A 20005-nucleotide genomic window follows, 5' to 3' on the forward strand; every position below is an offset into this window, starting at 1 on the left:
TTTTCTCCCTGGGGAAGCCCCAGGGAGCTCCATCTGCCCTGCCCTTCACATAGCACCCAGGGATTCCAGGCCCAGGGCTGCTGCTTTTTTTCTTTTTTTTTCAGAGTCCCACTCTGTCACCCAAACCAGAATGCAGTGGCACGATCTCAGCTCACTGCATCCTGGGTTCAAGGGATTCTCATGCCTGGGTCTCCCGAGTATCTGGGATTATAGGCACGCAGCACCACACCCAGCTTATTTTTGTATTTTTAGTAGAGATGGGGTTTTCCCTGGCCTCAAGCAATCCACCTACCTTGGCCTCCCAAAATTCTGGGATTACAGGTGTCAGCCACCATGCCCAGCCCAGGCCCAGGGCTTCTAATCTGCCCTTGGGGAATGTAGCTCTTACATATCTTATCAGCAATAACCACAAGGGCTCTGGTACCCTACCCGTCTCCAACCTTCCTGCTTCTGACACTTCAACCTACAGCCCAGTTTTTGTGGACACAGGCTTCCATCCTTGAAGTTGAGTCTCCAGCAGGTGATGACAGAAGGATTCCCATTCTGTTGCCACCAGCACACTGGAACGGACAGAGGGAGGGTAAGGGGCCTTTGCTTCTCTGCCCATGTCCCCTTGGTCAGCAGAGAACTCCCGCATCCTTTGCGCTGCCTGTCAGTGGTCAGAGAGGTGAGTGAGGTAGGTTAGAGACCCAGAAGGCTCCATGCAGCGCTGCTGCAAAGGTTACAGGAAGAGGTCAAAGGTCATAATGACAGCGGGAGCTCAAACGAGATCCCGCCCTTCCTGTCCTCCATGTGCCTGTGGAAATCAACCAACCAAGCCTCTGTGCCAGACTGCTGTTTTCTGTATCACGATCTGTCTGAACAACAGAAAAAAGGAATAAAATATTTGTTTCCTAGTGAAAAAAAACCATGAACAAAAAACAAATAAACTTCAATCAATGGATTATTTTTAAAGTAAACAAAAATTTTGGAATCTTTTCTTGAGAATTAAAATATTATTTCAAGACTTTACATAAACTAACAACTTTCTCAACTGTGTTAGTTACAAGAGCCAATGAGTTTCTAACTACAAAGGAAATGAAGAATATCAAATGCCAAAAAAAAACAAACAATCCTTTAATCACTCAATTCTAATAGTGTAAATGCTGAAGTAAGAGAACAATTTTATGACAGTTACTTCAATGAAAATGCAAAGAACATCAGATGCTATTTGGACCTCATGATGCAGAATGTGGGCAGGACGGCCCACAACTTGGAATCATTCATGCTGTACTTCAGCTTGGACCAAGCATGTCTGTGCCTTTATGCAGACATCAACCACAATTTGTATTTGTGTTATCACCACCAAAAGCAGTTCAGAAGCAAAGGGAAAATATCTTCTGCCTTGTGATTACTTGTATCCATGGCTCTGCTGTAAATAGGTGATGCATTTAGATCATTGATCATCTCTGTGATCATAGTGAGGCTATTACTTTTGTAGTTGTTGCAGTAGATTTCATCCTGGCTCTTCAGAATTTGATTGCATCTTTGGAATCAGAAAATACTTCTAGCAGTAGTACTTTCAAATTGTCATTTGAGCTGAAAGACTGCTGCTGTTATATAGTGTGGCAGATAGTTACAACTTCCACTGCAATTACTATATCTCAATCTGAATCCTTTTTATTTATTTATTTTTTTTTGAGACAGTCTCGCTCTGTTGCCCAGGCGACACCGTCATGCAGTGGTGCAATCTCAGTTCACTGCAACCTCCACCTCCCAGGTTCAAGCAATTCTCTTGCCTCAGCCTCCCGAGTAGCTGAAATTACAGGTGCTCGCCACCACGCCACACTAATTCTTTGTAATTTTAGTACAGACAAGGTTTCACCATGATGCCTAGGCTGGTCTTGGACTACTGAGCTCAGGCAATCCACCCACCTAGGCCTCCCGAAGTGCAAGGATTACAAGTGTGAGTCACCGCACCCGGCCTTGAATTCTTTTTAATAAAAAAATTTGTTTACCACTTTATATAGCATTAGTTGAGGAAATCATACATCTTCCATGTTTAGCTGTTACTGTGTGCTGGTGCCTTTCTCTATTTTTGCATACTGCACAAAAAGCTTCAAAAGGAATCTTTCCTCATTTAATAAATCTCTGCTTTTCAAACAATTCATCACAAAGTTTATGCTTGAATTTTGGTGTTTGGCATTCAAATATACACAAATAAAAATAGATAATAGCAACCATCACAAAAATTGAGCTGAGTGAATTTGATAATCTCACAGCTGCCTTAGTGTGTCTGTCACTCATAAGTCTGAACTCAGAACTAACATCAAACAGGGGTTGAACCATTGAAAGCATTACAAACTTGCAAACTAATAATCAATTGAAGTGGCCGGGCATGGTGGCTCACACCTGTAATCCCAGCATTTTGGAAGGCTGAGGCTGGCGGATCACAAGGTCAGGAGATTGAGACCATCCTGGCCAACACGGTGACACTCTGTCTGTACTAAAAAAAATACAAAAATTAGCTGGATGTGGTGGCACGTGCTTGTAATCCTAGCTACTCTGGAGGCTGAGGCAGGAGAATCGCTTGAACCCAAGAGCTGGAGGTTGCAGTGAGCCAAAATCGCACCACTGCACTCCAGCCTGGTGACAGAGTGAGATTCCTTCTCAAAAAAAAAAAAAAAGAAAAAAAAAATCAATTGAAGTGGAGTTGCCATTGAAGTGGCCTGAGATGGCTATCCGATCCTTGGCTGGTATCTGGGAATGTGAATTTTGGGAAGGTTTGGGTACCTGGATTTCAGAAGGGTTCCCTCCACCCTCACTGATCAAATGGCTCACTGTACCTAAACAATATGGTTTCTGTGGAACACCTGCTTTTTTTCTGGGAATCTGGATCTTGATTTGTGCGCAATAGACAGTGTCTACATGAGCAGCCCCCCAATAAAAAGCCCAGGCACCGAGTCTCTAAGGAGCTTCTGTGACAACATTTTGCATTTGTTGTCACAGCGTGTTGCTGGAGGAATTCAGCACATCCTATGTGGCTCCACTAGGAGAGGATGCTTGGAAGCTGGTACCAGGTTTCCTCTGGACATGGCCCTGTGACCTCTCTCCTTTGCTGACCTTGCTGTAATAAGTTGTAGCCATACTGTGACTGTATGCCAAGTCCTGTCAGTTCTCCTAGCAATTTGTTTAGCCCAGAAGTGTTCTTGGGAATCCCCAATACAGTTGGCATCAGAAGCAAATTTTTTTTACTTCTGACTCTGTCACCCAGGCTGGAGTGCAGTGGCACAATCATAGCTCACTGCAGCCTTGAGCTCCTGGGTGCAAGTGATCCTCCTGCCTCAGCTGGGACTACAGGTAGGTATCCTCCTGAATAGCTGGGACTACAAGCACGTGCCACCATCCCGGGCTCTTTTTTTTTTTCTGAAAAGATGGGGTCTTGCTATGCTGCCCAGGTTTATCCTGAGCTCCTGGCCTCAAGTGATCCTCCTGCCTCAGCCTCTCTAAGTGCTGAGATTACAGGTGTGAGTCATTGCACCTGGCCCAGAAGTGAAATTTGCTAGAACAACCCTGATTCACTAAGATTTGGCTCCATCACTGTTTGGGAAAAGGAAAAATGAAGGGGAACGGTGATAAGCCTTTTATAACTGGGTGTCTATCGATCCCTCCATGGTTTGACAGCAGCAGCTGAACTGCCACCTGCTATTAGAAGCCACAGTGACCTTTGCGGTTAGAAATGGATCCAACCCTGGCTTCTTTGAGCTGTACTGGATGAAGTGAGGGAGAAAATATACATCTGGGGATTGGCTTTGTTTTTTGTTCTCTTCTCCAGGTGGGAGGAAAAAAAAAACAACAGTGACAAATTATAAAGGTGAGTGTTAGGTGGCCCCAAAAATGTTAGAAGTTCTCAGGGCTGGAGCAAAGCTGGGGTGGGAGGGTGGGAGGGTGGGGAGGGCACCAAGACTCCATCCAGCCTCTTCTTCAGCCCAGCTGCTGCCCTGTTGCAAGAGCTGCCTCCTTCTTTGCCACCCCCGGTACCCTCCCCCATCTGCTTTCCAACCTGAATCTTTCCCACAGCAGTAATGCTAACCTAACTGCAACTGCTGGATTTACTGCTATGGATTTAGTTTGCAAAAGAAAAAAAAAAAGTTTAATGGCTTTGTGTTTTGTGGCTATTACATCTAGATGTATTAATATGATAAAATTGATATAAAATGTTAAATGCTTTCAATTTCATAAATTCTAGAGGGAACATACTTATTAGGAAAAGCTGCAGAGGAAAGTGAGTGTGACACAACTTCCTTGCTTTTTTCAGCTAGTGGGCAGCTTGGAATTTAAATTCTCAATACTGGAAACAGAACAAGTCCCCAAAATTAACAATTTTTGCTATAGTTTTTGCCTATTGGAGCCGCTGGAAAAAAAGGAGACAATATGAAGAGAGGCAATCTTGAGCTAGAGATATGCTTTGGAATTTACCAAGCAGTTTTTCATCTCTAATGAGCTCTTGTAAGATCATATAGCTGACCCTCAGAGGCTGATGATTTTCTGGCCCCATGTGTATAGTTTTGAGTTGGTCAGCTTGTACTCTAAGGTGAATAATGTAAAAAGGGCCCAACAAAGCCTTGCTTGTCACTTGGCTAAGAACACAGCTGTCTGGCCCTGCAGCATCTCAGTCTCCAGCTACTGGAAGAACATATATTAGATGTTGGGGAAACTATAAGGCTACAGGGTGATGCTGCATGTTGGCAGGGAGAATTGTCCAAGGTAGAAACTGTGGGGAACAAAGAGAGAGATTCTCATCTGTGTAGCTGCTGCTACGTGCTAATTTGGGGGTAAGAAAACTGTTAAGGAATAAAAAAGCCAAGACCTCTGTCCTCACAGGGCTTTCAGGCTAGAAGGGAAACTGGCCACCATACAAATTGTATACAACTGCATTAGTACTTAAGAGGTCTGATTTATTGCTTTGAAACACAAGTGCAGGATGTTTAAGGTTTATCAGCAGCCTTTCCCTTTGTGGAAATTGTAAACTAAAAATGAAATCCTAAGCCCCCACCAACTGAAAGACACTCCCCTTAGCCAAGGGGACCCCAGAAAAATCTTACAACTGAGTTCCTGGCCATGATGAGATGGGAGATCAGACATGTCTCGTTATACCCTCTCATGTTTGTGGTTTAGACACAGCAACTGACCAGCATTAATGTTAAAATAGAGATCATAAGACTGGCAGAGCGGACTTTTTGTGGCAATGAGATACCAAATTATAAACAAGACCTAAGGCCATGCCAGGCAAGGGTTAGGTCAAGCACTCTAAACTTAAACATTAACTATGGTCTAACTGCCACAAGTTATTCTTTTTTCTCTAGCAGCTAAATAAACACTGGCCTTGACATAAGCTAAATAAAAACAATTGTAGCTCATCACCAGACACTAATTGGCTCCCAACTCCTGTCCCAAGCACCATAACTACAGCTTTGATTAGACAAGAGATTGATTTCAGTAACTTTCTCCTGATAAGAAGACCACCCACCATGAACTGGTTCTGGCTGGATTTACAGAGACTGCACACTTGAGTGCCTTCGTGTCCTGTAAAGACCTTTTGACTGATAGGGCCTAATTATAAAACATTCAAATGTTAGGTCTCCATCCCAAAATGAACATGGGTCATATATTACATGCATGTTGGTTCAATACATGTGCATCAGGACCACCTTCACGCATATTCATAGCTCCTCCTGTAACCTGTTGAAGATGTATGTTTAGCTAACTTGTCCAGCATAATGCTCCTACCCCAACCTATAGTCCTTCAAAGTGCCTGTCCCTGGTCCCTGGTTTTAGCCAGAGGCATTCTTCTCAGCCTCTTTGCAGGCTGTAACCCCTTATAAGAAATAAAGCCTCCTCTCCATTCCAAATAGCTAAATCTTGTGAATTTTTTTGTTTTGTTTTGTTTTGTTTTTCAGATGGAGTTTCACTCTTGTCACCCAGGCTGGAATGCAATGGCAAGATCTTGTGTCACTGCAACCTCTGCCTCCCAGGTTCAAGCAATTCTCTTGCCTCAGCCTCCTGAGTAGCTGGGACTACAGGCACCTGTCACCATGCCCGGCTAATTTTTGTATTTTTAGTAGAGGTGGGGTTTCACCATGTTGGCCAGGCTGGTCTCGAAATCCTGACTTCAGGTGATCCACCTGTCTCCGCCTCCCAAAGTGCTGGGATTACAGATGTGAGCCACTGCACCTGGCCTAAATCTTGTGATTTTTAAATTCAACAGTCAATTAAATGGTTCCTTGATAGAGAAACATTTAAGGCAGACATTAGCTTTTATTGCCCCATAACGCTTCAGTAAGTTTCCCTGAATATTTGCATTTACTTGTCAATCAACTCACAGGGACTGAGGCAGAAGTAAAACCCACAATTACCTTACCCCTGGCCTATGTGACAAAGTAACAAATCTTTTTCACATATTTGAGAGGCATCTCTGCTACCAAGAACTTTTTTTTAACCTTTTATTTTAGGTTCGGGGGATATGTGCAGGTTTTTATGCAGGTAAACTCGTATCACAGGGGTTTGTTGTACAGATTATTTCATCACCCAGGTACTAGGCCTAGTACCCAATAATTATTTTTTCTGATCCTCTCCCTCCTCCTACCCCACCCTCACGTAGGCCCAGTGTCTGCTGTTCCTCTTTGTGTCCATGAGTTCTCATTATTTAGCTCCCACTTATAAGTGAGACTGGGCGATTGCTGACCTGCATCTCTCTTGGGTGGATCTCCCAGGACATAAGCAAAAGACCTTTGGCCACAACCACTACCAAAGTCTCTTTTTCTGCTGCCTCCAAGTTGGGGAGGAAATGTAAGCCCTAAGATCACCCCAGAGCTGTGGTGGGAAGCCCAGGAGAGAAAAAAACCTGAGTAGTTTTAAACTAGAATATGCATGTGGCTTTTTAAAGATGTTTGCAATTTTTTTGCTATTCTCCCCTTGAGATTTGGGGGTCTATGCCCACCCTTACCAGACTGGACACTAGTGCTCACTTGTCACTGACACATGACATGAAAGTGATGCTGTGTAACTTCCAAAGTTATGTTTAAAAAGGCCATAAGCATCTGCCTGGTTCACTCCGGTCACTCACCTATGGTGCCCTTAATCACCAAGTCAGAGCTCTGAATGTCCTGAGACTGCTCTGCTACCTGGAATCCCAGGGTACCTGGGAGGTCTCCTATAGGTCCTGCAGTCAAGCCCCATGTCCTCTGCAGACATGTGAGTGAAGTCACCTCCAGATGATGCCAACCCTTTGCTGTGGATTCAACTCCGGCCAATGAGTCTTCTCTGCAGTCCCCAAACACCAATAAGCAGAAATAAGCCATCTTTTCTGTTTCTTCCTAGCCCTGTGAACCATGAACAAAATAAAATGGTTGTTTCATGCATTATTTTATGGTGGTGGTTCTTTCTTTGAAAAAAATTCACAGTAAAAGCACCAAGAATAACACACTTGTAGGACATTCACAAGGCACAAAATAACATACATTGAAATCTAGGTTTCCTTCTTTCCCTCTTCCACAGCCTATCAGCTTCTGCCTCTGGAAGTAACAATGGTTAAGTTTCTGCACATCTTTCCAGATTTATTAATTAAACAGTCATATAGCACTGACACTGTGAGGAAGCTTTTTAAGGGCTTTGCTTATATTTACTCATTTACTCTTCACTCACTGTGGACACTCAGGTGGCAGCAGGAAGGAAAGTATTTTGCTCAACCAAATGAAAGTCTGATCTGCTCTTTGAATGCTGTTCCTTCAATCAGCTAATTCTATTTTCTACATATATTACCAAATCCTTTTTATTTTCTCCCCTAATTAAGCATTCAGAGATGTGACTCTGTTTTCTAGTTTTTCTTACGTTTCACCACTAAATCTTAAATTTCATATGAGACAGGCAGTGATGAAATTCCTGTCACTGGACGTATATGTGTATGTTTATGATGGTGCCTTACACATACACATTTTTCTATCTAGTGATTAACCATTAAAACTCTATACTCAGAGTGAGGAAACATTACATGTTTCTTCCCAAACCCTGTCAACTACCCTGTCAATTAAATAATCCCTGAAAAAATGGCAACATCTATATTAATGCAGTTTTTATGTCTCATCAATGACCCATTTGATAAAATAGTTCTAGAAACTTGTAATGAATCAGCAGTGATGGAAATTTGTACTGAACTATTTCATATCTAAAAGGGTATCTACTTTGTTTCAGACATGACAACTCTCTCATGTTTATTTTAGAATTTTCCATTGTTGCATGTTTAAAGGGCTTGTCAATTCCCTTCCCTTTCCTAATTCTCATGACCAGATCATAAGAATGTGCGTGATCAGGCTGATTGATGTGCCACAACACATATTTAATCCTGGAATTTAGGGTTATCAGAAGTCTCCATTTAAAAAAGTATTATATGCTTTCAAACAACCCATTGTTGAACATATAGTGCTTCATTTTTCTTAATGTCTCAGTGAATAGCCAGCCTTTTATGCATACATGAATAGAGGATCTCTCAATAAATTCAAAGAAATTCAGAAATAAGTACCTAAACTTAGTTGCATAGAGAGAAAAAGTAGGTAATATACATAAGTGATAAAAGAAGGTTTTATATAATTACTTTTTCAAACTAAATTTATAATAGTGCTTTTTAAACTAAATCTGGAACAAATTTTAAATTATTTAATCTAGAAATGTCCAGTGATTCAGGAACAGTAGAAATGGGTGAGGAGGGCATTTCAACTCAAGCAAGGAACTCCTTTTATTCTCAACACGTTAGCTTTTTCCCTCTTCACTCTAAAATGTTCACTATCAAATATATTTGAGAGGTCTTTTTTCCTCATTTAACATTTATTTCATGCACAGAGAATAATACTGTGGGTCTGAGATTCAGTTTTTGAAATGCAACATATACTCTAAGTGACCCTTTTACCCATGTCAAAATAGCAGCAGTTGGACCCCATAATGTGGCATGTATTCATTTGAAAATTCTACAGTGACCTATCACTGTGATCATGTGATGAAGCATATCTTGCCTTCCATTCTAACCATCACTCTGTGAGCTTCGAGGTTCAAGTTTGACAGTATTTGTCAATTTCGGAATGTCATACAACGAATGCTCAAATATGGGGAATTTTATGTACTGTTGCTGAGATATGTTCACTTTCATCTGATCGTGGTTTCTTCAAGTAGGCCAGTTCACTTGTACTCAAAATGTCTTCCTCATTTTTTTGTTTCCCCCACTCCAATTCATCTATGGATTTATGAACATGTTTTATAGTATTATTACTGATTTGTATTTTTGATTCCTCCACCAAGCTTTTTGTCTTAAATATTTTCCTATTTTTAGAAAAATGTACTGTTTCCCCACACCACTTTTGTACACAGTGTTTCATAGGATACAGAAAAAACACAACCACACTGCCTTCATCAGATGAGGAGAATCTTGATACCAAATACAGTATGAGACATTCCATGAAAGGGAAATTATAGACCAAAGTCTTCTGAGTATAAAAGTCAAAATTTGAAACCAAATATTAGAGTGGTCTAAATCTGGAGATTTTTAGGAAAAGAAACTGAAATTTCATGATGGGAAACATAATTTTGCTTAGTTTAGAGGTTTTGAGGGATTGTTTTAAAGAAAAATTTAAAAGATAAATAACATTAAATGGATATAAAAGTTATAAAATAAAAATATAAAGTTATAAAAATTAAAATAAAAATATATTAATATATTACTATAAAATTGTAAAAATATTATAAAAGGTTACAAAATTCTTTTGCTGTCAAGATTGATTGGGATTAGATTTGTTTAAAAGGTCTTATTAAAATTAGCCATAATATTAAAAATACAGCCAGGTGCGGTGTCTCACGCCTGTAATCCCAGCACTTTGGGAGGCCGAGGCGGGCAGATCACCAGGTCAGGAGAAGGAGCCCATCCTGGCTAACAAAGTGAAACCTCATCTCTACTAAAAATATAAACATTAGCCGGGCATGGTGGCGGGCGCCTGTAGTTCTGTCTCAAAAAAATAAAAATAAATTAATAAATAAAAATATTAAAAATACACTAATATCCAACTAAAATTTTTTTTAAAAAAATAAGCGTAAGATTTGTTCCCCATCGAACTTAACAAAAAGAGTATGTATTCCCGTGTGCCAGAGTGCCAGGTCACCACATACTATTATGTTGGGTTTGCATATTTGATGATGTGTCGCTACCAGGATGCCATCCGGGTCTTTGCCAACATCCTCCTCTACATCCAGAGGACCAAGAGCATGTTCCAGAGGACCACATACAAGTATGAGATGATTAACAAGCAGAATGAGCAGATGCATGCGCTGCTGGCCATTGCCCTCACGGTGTACCCCATGAGTATCGATGAGAGCATTCACCTCCAGCTGCAGAAGAAATACAGGGACAAGATGCTGCGCATGCAGAAAGGTGACCCACAAGTCTATGAAGAACTTTTCAGTTATTTCTGCCCCAAGTTCCTGTCACCTGTAGTGCCCAACTATGATAATGTGCACCCCAACTACCACAAAGAGCCCTTCCTGCAGCAGCTGAAGGTGTTTTCTGATGAAATACAGCAGCAGGCCCAGCTTTCAACCATCCACAGCTTCCTCAAGCTCTACACCCCCATGCCTGTGGCCAAGCTGGCTGGCTTCCTGGACTTCACAGAGCAGTTCAGGATCCAGCTTCTTGTCTTCAAACACAAGATGAAGAACCTGGTGTGGACCAGTGGCATCTCAATCCTGCATGGTGAATTTCAGTCAGCCTCAGAGGTTGACTTCTACATTGATAAGGACATGATCCACATCGCGGACACCAAGGTCTCCAGGCACTATGGGGATTTCTTCATCTGTCGGATCCACAAATTGGAGGAGCTTAATCGAACCCTGAAGAAGTTGGGACAGAGACCCTGATGACATTCACACACATTATTCAGCAACCTGTTTTGATATATTACAGGCAGGAAGTGTTTTTGCTACCGTGAAACCTTTACCTAGATCAGCCATCAGCCTGTCCACTCAGTTAACAAGTTAAGGACCGAAGTGTTTCAGTGGATATCAGTAAAGGATCTTTGGAGCCAGAAAAAAAAAAAAAGATTTGTTCTCAATGAGATTACACACAGTAATAATTTTTAATTCTCAAATCTGTTTCTTTTTAAAACTTCTGAGATTTGTATCTCAGAAGTTCAACCTTTACTATATTTTTTTACACATTATTTACAGATCACACCTCATTACCCTTTGTTTCTTTTCCCCTTCAAAAGGTAAATCTTTTTACTTGGCTAGAATGGTAACTTTGTACTTCAACTTTTCCATCAGCTCTTTTAACTTTTCCCTCATATTCTATTTCTCCTGTTATAATACCAAAACATTGAACTCAAAGGTAAAAAAAAATTTTTTCTCAGGTGTAACATGATTTTTACTTTAAGACATATCTTTAAGACATATCTTAACTTTTTGACATGTCTGAATTGTTGCATGTAATCAGGAAACTTCCCATGCTATTAGGTTGGTGCACAAGTAATTGTTTTTGCCATTACTTTCAATGGCAAAAACTGCAATTACTGCACAAACCTAATACTAGGAGCCATATATCCACCTGCTCAAGGTGCTAGTTTTCATGTTTACATTCCTCTATAATACAATGTTCACTCATGACCTTGAATGCATTGTGCCTGTGTCTAATTAAATTCAAGTATCTTTTTCATCAGGTTTGACTTCCAAGTTATTTAAACAGACTTTATTTAGGCACTTCCCATTCTCAAGTATGCCTTAGTCCAGGTTGTTCGGATAGTTGCTCAGATTAAGCCAGTGAGATGGTTGGGGTCACAGATTTAATTCATTAAGCCACTAAAGCATCAGCCCAGATAGCCATATTTTCAGTTAATTTCAATTAGCTGCTCATGAAGGGTTGGCCAGTTGAATGGAAGTTGATTCTTGGCACAGTCTTCAAGTGGCAATTGGTTTAAAATGTCCTGAGTTCTGAGCCAGCTTGGGGGCTGATACAGTTTGGATATGTGTCCCTGCCCAAATCTTATGGTGGATTGTAATCCTCAATATTGGAGACAACTGGGTGAGAGGTGACTGGGTCACGAGAGTGTATGTCTCATAAATGGTTTAGCATCATCCCCTTGTTGCTGCTCTTGCAACAGTGAGATTTGGTTGTTTAAAAGTGTGTGACACCTCCTCCTACCTTGCTCCTGCTCTGGCCTTGTGATGTGCATGCTCCCACTTAGCCTTCTGTTACGATTCTAAGTTTCCTGAGGCCTCCCCAGAAGCCACGCAGATGTCTGTATCATGCTTCCTGTAAAGCTTTCAGAACCCTGAGCCAATTAAATCTCTTTTCTATATAAATTACCCAGTCTCAGGAAGTTGTTGTTGTTGTTGTTTTGTTTTGGGGTTTTTTTTTGTTTGAGACAGTCTCACTCTGTCACCCAGGCTGGGGTGCAGTGGCGTGATCTCGGCTCACTGCAACCTCCACCTTCTGGGTTCAAGCGATTCTCCTGCCTTGGCCTCCTGAGTAGCTGGGATTACAGACGCGTGCCACCATGCCCAGCTAATTTTTGTATTTTTAGTAGACACAGGGTTTCACCATGTTGGTCAGGCTGGGCTAGAACTTTTGACCTTGTGATCTGCCCACTTTGGCCTCCCAAAGTGCTGGGATTACAGGCATGAGCCACCGTGCCCGGCCAGGAATTTCTTTACAGCAATGTGAGAACGGCTGAGTACAGAAAATTGGTACCAAGGAGTGGGGCATTACTATAAAGGTACCTGAAAATGTGGAAGCACCTTTGGAACTGGGTAATGGGCAGAGGTTGAAAGAGTTTGGAGAACTTGGAAGAAGACAGGAAGATGAGGGAAAGTTTAGAACTTCTTAGAAATTGGTTAAACGGTTGTGACCGAAATGCTGATAGTGATATGGAAAGTGAAGTCCAGGCTGATGAGGTCTCAGATGGAAATGAGGAACTTATTGGAAACTAGAGCAAAGGTCACGCATGTTATGCCTTAGCAAAGAGCTTGGCTGGATTCCATCCAAGTCCTAGGGATCTATGGAAGTTTAAACTTGAGAGTAATGTCCTAGAGTATCTGGCAAAAAAAATTTCTAAGCAACAAAGTGTTCAAGAAGTAGCATGGGCCAAGCATGGTGGCTCACACCAGTAATCCTAGCACTTTGAGAGGCCAAGGCAGGCAGATAGCTTGAGCCCAAGAGTTCAAGACCAGCCTGGGAAACATGGCAAAATCCCATCTCTGACTAAAAATATTAAAAAAAATACCTGGCATGGTGGCATGAACCCATAGTCCCAGCTACTCAGGAGGCTGAGATGGGACAATTACCTAAGCCTGGGAAGTCTAGGGTGCAGTGAGCCATGTTTATGCCATGGCACTTCAGCCTGGGTGACAGAGTGAGACCTTGTCTCAAAAACAAAACAAAACAAAACAAACAAAACAAAAAAAAACTGGTGTGACTGCTTCTAAAAGCCTATGCTTGGACGTGGAAGCAAAGAAATAAGTGGGAACTTCTATTTAAAAGGTAACCAGCATATAAAAGTTTGGAAAATTTGCATCCTGCAGCCTGGCCATGTGGTAGGAAAAAAAAAAAAAAACAACCAAAGCCCATCTTCAGAAGAATTCAAGTGGGCTGCTGAGTAACCACCTGCTAGAGAAATTTGATAACTAAAAAAAAGGCAAGTGCTGATAGCCCAGACAATAAAAAGCCTTGAAGGCATTTTAGAGATCTCAGAGGCAGCCCATCCAAACACAGGATCAGAGAGGCCCAGGGAAGAATGGTTTTGGAGGCCAGGCCCAGGCCTGCACTGTCCTGCACATCCTCTGGACATTGCTCCCTGCTCTTGGCAACTCCAGATCCAGCTGTGGCTTAAAGGGGCCCAGGGGTAGCTTGGGCTGCTGCTCTGACAAGTGTTAAGTCATAAGCCTTGGTGGCTTCCACATGGTGTTAAGTCTGCTGGTGCACAGAATGCAAAAGTGAATGAGGCTTGGCACCCCTACCTAGATTTCAGAGGATGTGTGGAAAAGCTTGGGTGTCCAGGCAGAAGCTTGCTGCAGGGGTGGAGCCCTCACAGAGAACCTCTACTAGGGTGGTGTAGAGGAAAAATGTGGGGTTGGACCCCCCACACAGAGTCTGTACTGGGATATTTGCTAGTGGAGCCACCATCCTCCAGACCCCAGAATGGTAGATCTACTGGCAGTTTGCACCCTGCACATGGAAAAACTGCAAGCACTAAACTCCAGCCCACAAGAACAGCTTTGGGGGCTGAACCTTGCAAAGCCACAGAGGCAGAGCTGCCCAAGACCTCAGGAGCCCATTGCTTGCACCAATGGCCTGGATGTGAGACATGGAGTCAAAGGAAATTATTATGGAGCTTTAAGATTTAATGATTGCACTGCTGGGTTTTGAATATGCATGGAGCCTGTAGCCCCCTTTTTTGGGCCTATTTATCCCTTTTGGAATGGGGTTTGTAACCCAATGCTTGTACTCCTATTGTATTTTGGAAGTAACTCTAACTTGTTTTTTATTTTACAGGTGGAAGAGATTTACCTTGTCTCAGATGAGACTTTGGACTTCAGACTTTTGAGACAATGCTGGAATGGGCTAAGACTTTGGGAGACTGTTGGGAAGGCATAACTGTATTCTGAAATGTGAGAAGGACATGAGATTTGGGAGTGGCAAGGGGTGGAATAATATAGTTTGGATATGTGTCCCTTCCCAAATCTCATGTTAAATTGTCATCCCTAGTATTGGAGGTGGGGCCTAATGGGAGGTGATTGGCTCAAGGGGGTAGTTTTCTCATGAATGATTTAGCACCAGCCCCTTGGTGTTGTCCTTGCAAAACTGAGTTCTCATGAGATCTGGTTGCATAAAATCGTGGGGCATCTTGCTCTCACTGTCTCTTGCTTCTGCTGCTGCTATATGGGATGCCTATTTCCCCTTCACATTCCACCATGATTGGAAGATTCTGGAAGTCTCCCAAGAAGCAGATGCCACTATGTTTCCTCTATATCCTGCAGAACCATGAACCAATTAAACCTCTTTTCTTTATGAATTACCCAGTTTCAAGTATTTCTTTATATCAATGCAAGGATGGACTAATATGGGGCCAAGCAGACCATGGTCCCTTAGGATGGTCAACTGACTATAAGGTGGCTTATACTGCAAGGTGAGGTCAGGCATTAAAACCTAGAAGTTGAAAGATTCTTTTTTTATTATTGTTTCAGCTCTTCTTTTCACTTAGCCACTTCTTCCAGGGCATCAGATTCCTGAAGCAACTTTGGGGTAGGAGCAGTTGAGAAAGCAAGTGAAAATAGCTCTTTTTTCAGGATTCAGGGAATTATTTCAAGGTCTCGGGTCTTCAGAGACCTCAGTCCCCAGAAAACCAATTACCTTCTTGTGCCAGATCCATCACTCATCAGTGCTGTGACTCTGGGCAGATCACTTCAAATCTCTCCATTTCACTTCCCTGAGCTGTCAAATATAGGTTGTAGCCCCTACTCTGCGCATTCCTCCAGGCTGATGTAAGCATCACAAGAAATAACAGATATTCTCCATGAGCTGTAAAGCATCATACCTATGGAAAGAAAGAAGAAAATCCCATCCTCCACTCCCCTGGAGCCACCCACATTTCTTCTCTGTATTCAACAACTACCAAGGTTCTGGCATATTCTTCTAGATATATAATGAATGAACACTTTAGGTCACTTATGAATCGCCAGTCTTCTAAAGGCTTTACCTCCATTTCACCATTTTTAGCCTTATAACATAACATAGGCCATATTAACATTTCAATACCTCAGAACAGGGAACTGAGGCACAGAGACGTCTCTATAACTTTCTCAGGTTTGTGCATCTTTTAAGTAGGACTTGAACCCACACCTTTATGCACCAGGCCCAGTGTTCTTGGTCACTCCAATATTTCTATTTTGTCTCATCTCAATACAGGTATTTGCCTACATAGTCAGTCTGTTGGTTATGAGTGCAACTCACACTGCAGGTTCTTGTTAAAATCCAACCGAGATTCAGGGGGTTTCACTATGCAGATGGTGAACAATGGGTCAAACATTTAAACTGTCAATAAATGATTACTCATTTCTCTATGGTCTTTGGCAGGAAGATGTCAAAAGCTGTCTTTTTCATAGTACATTTCCCAGCATCTTGCCTCCAGGATATGACAGTAGATCTTGAGGGATCAAGAGAACCTACTGTCCACACCAAGCTGAGGAAGAGAATACTCTGCCTCTGGCGTCATAACTAAGTGCACCCCGGAAAGCAGTCAACTGAAAGTACTGTGGAAATTAAATTGTTAAGTTCATTCAAGGATAACAATTCTAGATCACACAGCGTCGCGTATTTCAGACAACTCTAAAATTGCTATGCTATATTCTTTATTTCATATGTGCAAATTTAAGTTTATTAAGTCAATCACTAGTGCTACAACTACAGAAGATATATTTACAACTTCCAAATTGTTTCAGTTTTAATAGCATAGAATATCTCAATGTAGTGTTTAGATATTTAGCTGCTTGTTAAACATTAACTAAAATGAAAAACTTCCTGAACAATGCTGCCATATTATTTAAATTAATGGACATTATGTGAAACTGTTTTGAATTAACATAAAAGCTGATGAAGTAGTACAGAAAGTTCTCATATACCCTTCCCCCACCTCAGCATCCTTTTTGTAATCACATCTCACATGAGTGTGGTAAATGTTACAATGACTGAACCAATATTGATACATTCTTATTAATGAAAGTCTAGAGTTTGGCACAGAGGTAGAGATGGACAATCTAGATGTCCAGTTTTTTCATAGCTGTATGTATCCAGTGATTAATTTCCCATTTGTTAGGAGGGCAACGGTTTTATCTTCATCAATATTTGTATCATATGTTAGCATAGGCGACATTACTTCTCCATTAGATGCTGGCTTCATTTCTTGTTGTACTTGAAATTAGACTTCTCACAGACCAGCAAGGGGCCTGCAACCATTCACATACTTCTCAGGGTTGCCATGGTTATGTTGGCCCTACAGGAGCTTGATAAACTGTAGGTGGTCTTCTTATCGGGAGAAAGTTACTGAAATTAGTCTCTTGTCCAATCAAAGCTGCAGTCACGGTTTGTGGAACAGGGGTTGGAGGTTAGTCAGTATCTGGTGTTGAGCTACAATTATTTTAATATTGCTTATCTTGAGGGTCAGTGCTTGTTTAGCTGCTAGAGAAAAATTAACTTGTGGCAGTTAGAACAGAGTTTATTCTTTAAGTTTAGGGTGCCTGACTTAACCCTTACCTGTTGTGGCCTTCAGTCCTGTTTATAATTCGATATCTCATTGCCACAAATAGTCCATTATGTCAGTCTTATGATCTCTAATTTCACAGTAATGCTGGGCAGTTGTGTCTAAACCATAAACATGAGGGGGGATAATGAGATGTGTCTGAACCTCCTCCCATCTCATCATGGCAGAAACTCAGTTTTAAGGTTTTTCTGGGGTCTCTTTGACCAAGGGAGGGCCTGTTCTGTCAGTGGGGGGTTAGAATTTTATTTTTAGTTTACAACTCCCACAAAGGCAAAGGCTGCTGATAAGCATCTGCACTTTTGTTTCAAAGCAACACACTTTTTTTTTTTTTTTTTGAGACAGAGTCAAAAGACGGGGCACACAGAAAAGTCATGCAACATGGTGGTCCTACCACCACCTACAGCCTCTCCTCCTCATTAAAGTGGCCTGTGGAGGGTTTAGCCCAGCAGGCTTAGAGCTTCTACAGAATGGGTATCTGCTCCCTGGGAGGATGTTCTCAGGACATCCTTCATTTGCCTGCAGGGATTTTGGGGGTTGTTTTCAAAGCACAAGTGTGGTCCCGGCTAAGAGCAGCCTATCAGCACTCTCCTCAGATGTGTTGGTCTCCTTGATGGGCCAAAAGAAAGTGAGAAGCCACTGAAAACACATACACTTATTTGCCTTCCCTTTTTTATGTTGCCCACTCCACCATCACATTTCCTCTTCCTCTTTTTCTCCATCCTTCATATCTTCCATATCTTCTCTGAGATGGAGAACAAGAAGTCAGTAAGTTTGTCTCGGTGAGTTATTTCAAGGTACATAACACTCTCCCCTGAGGCTGATGACATCTGCAATCACATTTTAAAAGCACTGTGAGGATTATATTATGCTGTGTACTTCACACAGGTCTGTTTTTTCTCTTGACTTTAGGAACCTAGAAGGGGTACAGTGGTTACATCAAAAATCAAAGTTCCCCAAAACTAGCACAGAGGATACCTGTGGAAAGGATAACACCTTTTCCTGCCAAATTTATCTTTCAAATTGATTTAGATTAGCAGTGGCACAGTCCTTAATTCAAAAGGGAAACCTGGTGCTGAGGGAAATGCCTCTACATTACAGTTTATCATGGAAACTGTCAGTTGGTAAGAGATGCCCACCTAATACCACCTCAACCAAGGGTATTACATGTCTCCCATAATGTACATTTTCAGATTTTTATCTCTAAATTTCACTGGTAAAGAAACAAACCAGGAAAGCAAAATTTCTGTATAAGAAAGAAGCACGGTCAAGGTCTTCTTTATTTGGAGATGACTTGTCCAAAAGTTTCTCCAAATGCTGGGAGGACACAGAGTGACTATCAGTGCCCTGGAGGTTGGTGATTATGGATCACTCAGGGAGCTGTGCTCAATGTGGGGTGTGGAGGTGGTTGGTTCACATGCATGGACTGAGTTGACACAGGGCCATCCTCCAGGGTGGAGGAAGGATGGCAAAGAGGAGCAGCAGGAAAGAAATGAGAAACCACCAGGAGCCCGGAAGAAGGACAGGTTTCCCCTAGAAGCATCAGAGGGAACCTGGTCCTGCCTATGGATTTTGCACTACTAGCTTCGAGAACTGAGACATTTCTGTTGTTTTAACCCCCCCAGTTTATGGTCCATGTGATTTCAGGCCTAGGAAGCTAATACACCAAGACAAATCAATATACCTATATTTTGAATTTGCATGAATTTCTTTCATGTATGCCCCTAATATTTCCACAATTATGATTATTTTTGTGTTTATCTTTCTATATTTTATATACCACTAGTGTCATATTAGGTTAATTTAATTGCCCTGGTCATGAAGACATTATAAGTATATAATGACTGCATAATAATAATAATAAGAAATATATATATATATATATATATTTTTTTTTTTTTTGAGACGGAGTCTCACTGTGTAGCCCAAGCTGGAGTGCACTAGCGCAATCTCAGCTTACCGCGACATCTGCCTCCAGGGCTCAAGCGATTCTCATGCCTCAGCCTCCCCAGTAGCCGGGATTACAGAGAAGTGCCACCACGCCTGGCTAATTTTTTCTTTTTTTTTTTTTTGAGATGAAGTCTCGCTCTTGTCCCCCAGGCTGGAGTGCAATGATGCAATCTCAGCTCATGCAACTTCCGCCTCCGGGTTCAAGCGATTCTTCTGCCTCAGCCTTCTGAGTAGCTGGGATTACAGGTGCCTGCCACCATGCCCAGCTAATTTTTGTATTTTTAGTAGAGATAGGGTTTCACCATGTTGGCCAGGCTGGTCTCGAACTCCTGACCTCAGGTGATCCGCCCGCCTTGGCCTCCCAATAATTTTTTGTATTTTAGTAGAGACAGGGTTTCACCATGTTTCCCAGGGCAGTCTCGCACTCCTGAGCTCAGGCGATCTGCCTGCCTCGGCCTCCCAAAATGCTGAGATTACAGGTGTGAGCCACTACGCCCGGCCACAATATTATTTTTATCATAGGTACTAATACATATTGATTTTTAGCTAATTCTAATTGCTTATTAATATCAATAAAAATATGCAGATCATCTTGTTATTGAAGCTCTATGGATCTGTGAGCTCAGGGGAGATGCCTCCGTGTGCAGTGGGAAGCCTCAAGTGCAGCATGCCTGGCATCTCCTGCTCAAGACAGAGTGCAGGCAGGGAGCTTGCTGGGCATGTTTGCAGGAGGG

The 20005-nt window shown here is 41.9% G+C and overlaps 1 protein-coding gene across 1 annotated transcript; it reads left to right on the forward strand.

Annotated features, from left to right (window-relative positions):
* The first annotated feature begins 605 nt into the window (after positions 1-605).
* On the forward strand, positions 606-10932 carry LOC129045003 (eukaryotic translation initiation factor 3 subunit L-like). Its single transcript, XM_054503307.1, has 3 exons — positions 606-667; positions 1174-1292; positions 10118-10932. Exons 1-3 carry the CDS (start codon positions 606-608, stop codon positions 10930-10932), a joined length of 996 nt encoding a protein of 331 aa, XP_054359282.1.
* Positions 10933-20005: the final 9073 nt, after the last annotated feature.

The sequence above is a fragment of the Pongo pygmaeus genome, chromosome 8, assembly GCF_028885625.2.
Source record: "Pongo pygmaeus isolate AG05252 chromosome 8, NHGRI_mPonPyg2-v2.0_pri, whole genome shotgun sequence".
NCBI lineage: Eukaryota > Metazoa > Chordata > Mammalia > Primates > Hominidae > Pongo > Pongo pygmaeus.

What these genes read in the sequence shown, in the direction of transcription:
- LOC129045003 (XM_054503307.1), top strand. Translation starts at nt 606, where the DNA reads ATGTCCCCTTGGTCAGCAGAGAACTCCCGCATCCTTTGCGCTGCCTGT. An exon ending in GCCTGTCAGTGGTCAGAGAG is followed by an intron (nt 668 to 1,173) that starts GTGAGTGAGGTA and finishes ATTTTATGACAG; the next exon opens with TTACTTCAATGAAAATGCAA. An exon ending in CTTCAGCTTGGACCAAGCAT is followed by an intron (nt 1,293 to 10,117) that starts GTCTGTGCCTTT and finishes AATAAGCGTAAG; the next exon opens with ATTTGTTCCCCATCGAACTT.